General features: G+C 35.7%; 1 protein-coding gene across 1 annotated transcript; it reads right to left on the bottom strand.

Annotated features, from left to right (window-relative positions):
• Nucleotides 1-272: 272 nt before the first annotated feature.
• On the bottom strand, nucleotides 273-7428 carry cckb (cholecystokinin b). Its single transcript, XM_026947097.3, has 3 exons — nucleotides 7311-7428; nucleotides 6495-6691; nucleotides 273-545 (listed from the first exon to the last, which is right to left on the bottom strand). The coding sequence occupies exons 2-3, from the start codon at nucleotides 6688-6690 to the stop codon at nucleotides 409-411; spliced, it is 333 nt and encodes a 110-aa protein (XP_026802898.1). The 5' UTR covers nucleotide 6691; nucleotides 7311-7428; the 3' UTR covers nucleotides 273-408.
• Between the last annotated feature and the right edge of the window lie 591 nt (nucleotides 7429-8019).

The raw sequence follows: 8019 nt of genomic DNA, 5'->3' as shown, positions 1-8019 counted from the left end.
AGCACTTTTCCCCAGATCCTATTGCACAAGCTTTTTGTGGTCACCTGCCCCCATTAGCACTAGAACTTGTGGGTAATATAGTGTCATGAGCAATGATTTTGAAGGACAGAGCCTGCAGGGTTTGAGGCCAAAGTCGAATTCTGACCTGGTTTATTGGAAACACATAAACAGCGCTGTGTCACCCAGACCAGCTTTCTTTTCCCCAGTCACTCACAAGACCACAAAAGCAAATGACAAAAATAAAAAAAAAAACTTAGACCTTTCTGAAAAAATTTGGCATAAGTGTATATTGCATCATCAATTTACAAACATATACATCAAATACATCATCAGCATCATTATAAGAAGAGGGCGAATAGTAATAAATATATTCTTTATTTGGGAAAGTGAGGGGTGAGGCGTGGTCCCTCATGAGGAGTAATCATATTCCTCGGCACTCCGGCGACCGAAGTCCATCCAGCCCAGGTAGTCTCGGTCTTTTATCCGGTGGTTAGCACTCAAAGCGCTTGCCTTGCTGTTCGCCATCGAGTTCCGACGAACAGAACCTGAGAGAGACCAGAGTGAGAATGAAATGAAGTTTAATTTAGCTGTACTTTCATGCAAGAGATCACATATTGAAATTTGTGGTGCATGGTGAGTTAAGCCTAGAGTGTAGAGGTGTAATGCAATGCAGTGTATCAGAATTCGAGCGTGGCCTAAAACCTGAAGATATTTTTCTTTCTTTCTTTAAAATAGAAATGTGCGCAGGAGTTTTCTTAATCAATTATTACTTTTGTTTACACCTGCCAGTGATATATTCTTACGAATTTAGTTGGTTCTATTCTGTAAAATATAAACAAACTGGTAGCCTAATTTAAACCACAGCAGCCCAGGCAGTTACTAAGGATGAATGAATGAATGCTGTAAATGCATCGCTCACATTAACAATCGTGGTTTTTGTTTGTCCTCATGAGCTTTATATCTCATTAATAAATGTAAAAACCTCCCTTAAGTGTGACTTGCACTTGTTCCATGAATTAAAAAAAAAATAGTGTGCCTCCTATTCGTAGTTGTATTTGTATCCATTTAGAAAGCATGATCTGTTCATTCAATATAATGTATTCATATTTGGTTGCTTCCCTACTAGAGTGAAACTTAAACCTAAAATCTTGAAACATTTATAACATAAATCAGATTTTGAAACCATTTTTGAGTTAACAGCATTATTTCTTCATTATCAAATGGTCAAGTAGTCTAGATGATATTAACAATAGAAAAATTCAAAGTGATATCATATTTGCTTTTTCCCTGCCTGACTGTGATATAAATATTCTCGAATAATTTCCTAGCAGCTAATTTCCCAATGGCGTGCAGGGCTGTTTTTTTTTTTTTTTTTTAATCCCAATCCTGCCTACTCTTGTTGGTACTTGCCTATAACATATTCTAATGAATTTAGTTCGTTCTATTTCCCAAAAGAAAAAAAAACACATTAGTTATTAACAACCCTGATCAGGATACAGCATTTACTGAAGACAAGAATTCAGTTTGTCCCTGTCTTAAAAAAAAAAAAAAAAAAAAAGTCCATTCCCTCTACTTATGTTGGGGTCCCAGTTTGGATAAACACCTCATAATCATTTACTATTACATTACATTACATTATTTAAATAATAATACATTATTTTTGACATTTTTGTTGTAAATCTTCCAGGTGTCATATAGTTCCTCCTTCATATCAGGTCTGGTGAAGTCTTCTTATTGTTGTTTTTTTTTCCAATTTTTTTTTCTTCTGATTTTGCTTAATCCTTTATGTTCAATTGGTACCTTCTTTGAGTTCAATTTTTTACATATGAATTGTAAAGTAGAGGCACATTTTACCCATGGATTATCGTGAAAACTTCTGCACTCAACTCTATTAATGAGACTTTTGCTGCGATAGAGAGGCTCTCACTTTGTGAAGTTTCTCTCTGTCAGTAAATGAGACTTTGACAGAAGGAGAGACAGACACGGAAGCAAGAAGCGTAGGTTTTCATCTTTGTTGGAATTGGTATGACAGATGCATATCTGCTCCAGATGTTCTCTCTCTGATTCATTTCACCCACGTCCAAGAGCTTCTTTTGCATTTCTGGCTCCGATCCATGCTCGGATGCATCGTTAGAGACGTCTCGGGGGTACTTCAAACTTGTACTTTCCCCATTTTGAAGAAAAATGTGCATATATTTTCTTATTTTATCCTACATACAGATGGTCTCCATTCAATTTCCAGATATACCATATGCAATCTATGTCAATATACTCTATATAAAACACTTTAAATGTTTTTTTCTAATTACCTCAATTAAATTAACATCTTAAAAATATATGTTAACAAATTTCCTTCGTATATGGTTTGCTAATTCAGCTACATCTAAGAATTCCTCAGAGTATAAAATAATATAAATAATAAATAAATCATAGAAATGATTCCTAAAGAGTGTTAACTAAACTGTCTATGTTTAAATAGCATCATGTTCACCGTGTTTATAAGAAGATTCTTATTAATGTCCCAGTCTTGCACTATCAACTGTCTGCTAAGTTGAATTACTCAAAATGCTGCAACCCAGCTTGGTTTACAGCTAATGCTAATACACTGTAATTTTAGTTGTATGGAGTCTTTTCTTAGTAATGTACCAACATATCTGAGGGAAATGTAGTTATTCCAGACACTTTTGTCACATTTCCAGTGTCATTGTGCCTTTCCATTGTGTAAATACAGTACAAGACTTCGTGCTAGCTACAGAAATGCCTTCAGTCATTAGCTATCTTATGCTAGGCGTGTTCTCACAGTTTTTACCATTTAAATGAGACATGTTGGGAATCTAGCATTTTGTGTTAAAGGTGGAATATTAGTGCATCGTTCCACCATGTTACACACATTTCTCTGTCAGATTTAGCAAACGATTCTTCTTTTCTAGGTTTTCTAAGACATAAGCAGAAGTTCTGGACCTGTTTGTAAGTTAAAACGAGCAAACGTCTTACTGATCAGCCTTAATTAAAGCCTAATTAGCTGAATAGCAGAAAGAGTGCTAATTTCAGCTCACACTTAATAGCGCAGAGATGGCAGATGGAGACATTCATCTTAGTTTTTGCTCCTTTTTTGTCTGACGGCACCTGTGAAGCTTTCAGCTCTCAGCTCTTTAAGTGATTCGCACTTGTAGGTTTGGATGAAAGTATCTGCGAGAGTCTAGCATGTAAATGTGAAATGTTGGTTCATATAACGACAGAGCAAAACACCTACCTTTTTACATCTAATACCTAATTTCTAAAAAGTGAACAAATAATCATATAGTAGTAGTGAACACAAGTTTGGGCTTCAAGCTTAGCTAAAGGTAGCTGGAGCTAGTTGGTTAAAGTTAGCTTTTATTGACTATGGAGCATTAAATGTCGAGCCATAGTTTTCCTGTTTGTCTGTTTAGATATATATTTAATATTTTCTAATTATTACAAGAAAAATAGAAAAAGGAAAACTAAAATAATAATATAAATAAATGAAATATACAAAACACAAGTCCTTACAATAAATTCTTAGAATTTTATAGGAATTTTTTTTGTTAAGCATTGGTCTTTTCTTATAAGTGTAGAAAATAGTATAGTAGTATGCCTCGTATTTTATATATTTATTTATTGAATTTTTAAAAACATTATGCTATACTTAATGGCATTTCAATAGACTAAATTTCTGGTATTCCTGTTGTTTTTTTTTTTTTTTAATTCTTGAATAAAACTAATACATTTGTTTGGGAAATGTCCAATTGTCTAGTGATATAAATTTTTTGTACACCATCAAACAAAAGCCTGTTTTTGTTTACTTAAAATGATAAAATGCTAAGCTTCATTCGTTCCTGAAGAATTGTGAATAATATTTTGCAATTCCAGTATTGAGCAAAATATCTAGGATTATCGTGCAGACTGTCCCTTTCAGTAGGAATGGCCAAAAACTTTTTTCAGTATCGTGGCACGGTGTGTGTGTGTTGGTGAAAGTTGCTGAAAATGCTGTTAGGTGTGATACTAATGCAACAGATGGGAGACTTCTTACCACGTGCAACACACACATTTCTAGTCCGCTTCAGTGCAAATTATAGATGTGTGTGAAGTTCACACTTCCCACACTTGCAAAGTAATTCGCACAGACACACACAGAGGGAAAGTGTATGTGTGTGTGGATGTGTGTGCGTGTGTGTAGATGTGTGGTTGGGCCTATTAGGAGATTAATGCTAACTGGTTTCTTTTAAATGTTGCCTAGCTGTTGCGTTTCAGCCCACGCTACATGTCTACGTGCAATGCACCCACATGCACACAGTCGCTCTGTGCACTGCTAACTGTAGTGCGATTCCTCCGAACCACAGCACTAAGCACTTCACTCAGAAGCCCTGGGCCATGATGGTGCATGTGATGCAACTCAGTGTTTACTGTTGTTGACCGTTGCGATGGCATTTATCCGAAGTGCCTTGTAGTTCGTGCTCAGCCACGATTATGCTAGCACGCTCAAAAGAGAAGGAACAAAGGGAATTACGCCCTGGGAGGATTCGCAATTAGACGGCACTGAAGCTGTAAGCTAATATCCTTCTCTCAGGCGCGCACCCAGCTGTTTGAGGTTCCTGTTTAGGCCTGTTCGTGTTACCGTGTTTTCAGAAACAGCCAGAAGGCTGAACACGTCACACTGAGATGTTGTAACACATTTCAATTATACTGAAGTTCAGCAAACCATTAGTCGAGGTAATGAAAGCCTTCTGAATCCTCTGCTGACAAAAACAAATAAAATGATTTAATAAAACTGCTGTGGCATATAATTAAACGTCTATTAATTTGCCAGGACACAGATAGATAACTGAGATAGAGACAGACATAGACAGAGTGTCACTATGGTATGCTGTATTTTGGTAAATGGAAAAAAAAAACAGAAGTGGATTTTTTTTCAGATGGTGTTCATTTTAAGAAAACACTTATATAAATTATTGGTTACTAGGAAATGTAATTTAAAAAAAATCCGCACATTTGATCATTTTTCTTTTTTTTTCGGCACCAATTTACATCACACATAATTTATGTATTTATGGAATTTGATGAAATTTATTTTTCAATTCTTTTTTTAACCTTACAAACTTGCTATAAATCACACTGCAGGACAGTTAGTGAATTTAAACCACTAAATAGATGTAAAAACAAACAAATGAATTAATTAAAAAAGAAGATAAGAAAAAAATTCATAGCACAATGCGCTTTGTTGATGAGAAATGTTTTTTTTTTCCCTTTGTTTTTGTTAATTCAGTCATCATTTGAACACACACACACACACACACACACACACACACGCACACACACACACGCACACACACACACACACACACACATCCAAAATTCTCCGGCTTTGGAATTAGCTCTGAAAGAATACTTTCAGTCCTAATGGTGTGTGTGTGTGTGTGTGTGTGTGTCTTCATGTGTGTGTGTGTCTCTTCCTCTTACCTGCAGAAGGAATGCAGGTGTAATGATGATATTCTGAAAGGTCGAGAAATGCAGCAGTGTGTGTGTGTTGCATGTTGTGATGTATGTTATAGCCAATTCTCAGTAAATCAGCTGTTGAGCCACTAATGCAACCTCATTATTCAGTGTGTTTAGCAGTTGGACATTTTTACCGTCTTGCTTTAAGCTAAATTGCAGCGTTGCCCTGGGATACGACTGCACTGGACTTTGAAAATAACTGATGAACTGAGGAACTTCATCACACACACACACACACACACACACACAGTAAAGATAATGATGAGCACTGCACTAATCCTCCTTTTTTCAAGCAGTCTTTTTAAAATCTTTTTTCTTGACAAAGACATAAAAAAAGGTTTTTTAAATTTATTCTCTCCTTTCTCTCTCTCTCTCTCTCTCTCTCTCTCTCTCGTTCTTTGTCTCTCTTCTGATTTTCAATTAGATTCAAACCCTCTTATTTCCGTAGACAACCAAATAAATGAAATTCATAGAAAGGATCAAAAAGGAAAATACTAATTAAAAATAATTTTGAAAATGTAAATTAAAAGAAACTAGAATAATTTAAAACAAATAATTCAAATCTAGATAAAATGAATAAAAAAAAGTCTGAAAAAACAGGAAAAAAATCTGTAAAATTGAGAATCAGTATAAAATCAACAAAATTCATCTTCACAGAATTAATTAAAAGCTGTTTCTCTCTCTCTCTCTGTTTCTGTCTTGCTCTCGGGTTCTCTCTGTCCCTCTCTCTCTCACTCTCTCTCTCTGATTTCTCTCTCTCTGTTTCTGTCTTTCTCTCAGTTTCTCTGTCCCTCTCTCTGTATCTCGCTCTCACTCTTTCTTTCTCTCTGTCTCTCTGATCTCTCTGTCTTTCCCTCCCTCCCTCACTCTCTCCCTCTCTCTCTAAACAATTTTAAATGCAGGTAGTAGTACATACCTGTCAGTTTAACCCTAGTCACTCTGTGTGTGTGTGTGTGTGTGTGAAAGTGTGTGTTTCTCACCTTTCCTGGAGATAAGTCTGGCCAGCAGCTCGTTGAGGTTGGCGCGGGGGTTGGCATCGTGTCCCGCGCTCACACTGGAGTCCATCTGCGAGGGCAGAGCATCGTTCTCATCCTGCGCGGGAGAGGAGCGGGTGCGAGCCGCAAAGGTGACCGAGAAGGCGGCCAGAAGCACGCACACACACACACCACAGTTCATCCTGTGTGTATGTGTGTGTTTATGTGTGTGTTTGAGGAAGGTGGAATTAGAGAGACAAAAAGAGAACAATTGTAAGTACAAGATCTGCTACTTACTGAATGTTATCTCCTATTGAAATATTGTAGAATTTAGTAATGAATTTGAGCAAATCAGATAGATAGATAGATAGATAGATAGACAGATAGATAGATAGAGAAGCATGAGAACAACTTATTGCATAATAGGTAAAAAAAAAAAGAAATAAAATACAAAAGTACAAATAAATAAGTAAAATTAAATCAAATCAAAAGCTGTCAGTAAAATAAAACATTAAAATAATTAAAAAGTATTACTAAACATGTGTACAACATCTGCAAAATAAAAAGTAAGAAAGAAGTAATTGTAATGTAAAAACATTAATCATAAAAAAACTGTTAAATAACAGTTTTTAGAGTTTTAAAGAAGGTTTCACATAAATTTCAGCCAAAATTATGACTTTTGAGCAAATCAGCACATTATAGTTGTTAAATATTTCCCACCAACACTATAGTATTTGTATAATATATGTAATATAGATAGATAGACAGATAGATAGATAGATAGATAGATAGAGAGACATGCAGACAGATAAAGGGTTTTACCTTGTCTTGTTGAGGAGCACGTGCTGCTCTTATGAGAGTGAAAGCAGTTGTTCTCATGAAGAAAAGCGAGAAGCATTTATAAAGCCTACCCAGCTGTGACGTAATCACACACACACACACACACACACACACACACACAATCTGCGTTGCTGCTCTCCCTCTGTACGTCAGCACTTGTAAATAACTGAGTGAATAAAAAAAATGTTTGCCCCATGATAAAGACAAACTTAAACTCCACCAATAATTCTCTGTGTAATCACTGATATGCTTTACAAGTGCAGTTTAACAGAATGAGAGGCTCAGCGCATGCTTTTTGGTCAGCGAGTAAATCTGTGCATGTCTATAAACCACTTTTATCTCTCTCTTAAGGACTTTCTTCTTTCCAGTATTTCCAAATTTGCATTTTTTGTTTGTCTGCAGATGAAAAGACATTGTGCAACAGTAGCAGATTGAATGCACTGGATTTAAGTGTAATTAACTGCTTCCTACTGTATACTTAACTATAATTAAGCCTTTTTGAAAGTTATTCATCATACAGTGGTGAATTATTCTACAGTGAAAATAACAGGAACAATATATACTTCTTAGACCAGTGTATCCTGGGATATTAAGTCGTTAGACTGAATTCTCAATTCTGATTGGTCAGAAGGTGTTTCTCTTGTAATTTTCTATAACAGCAACTCTCATAGTAATTCTTCCACAAGGTTTA

The sequence above is a fragment of the Pangasianodon hypophthalmus genome, chromosome 13 (assembly GCF_027358585.1).
Source record: "Pangasianodon hypophthalmus isolate fPanHyp1 chromosome 13, fPanHyp1.pri, whole genome shotgun sequence".
NCBI lineage: Eukaryota > Metazoa > Chordata > Actinopteri > Siluriformes > Pangasiidae > Pangasianodon > Pangasianodon hypophthalmus.
This window is presented reverse-complemented; position numbering and strand designations above follow the sequence as displayed.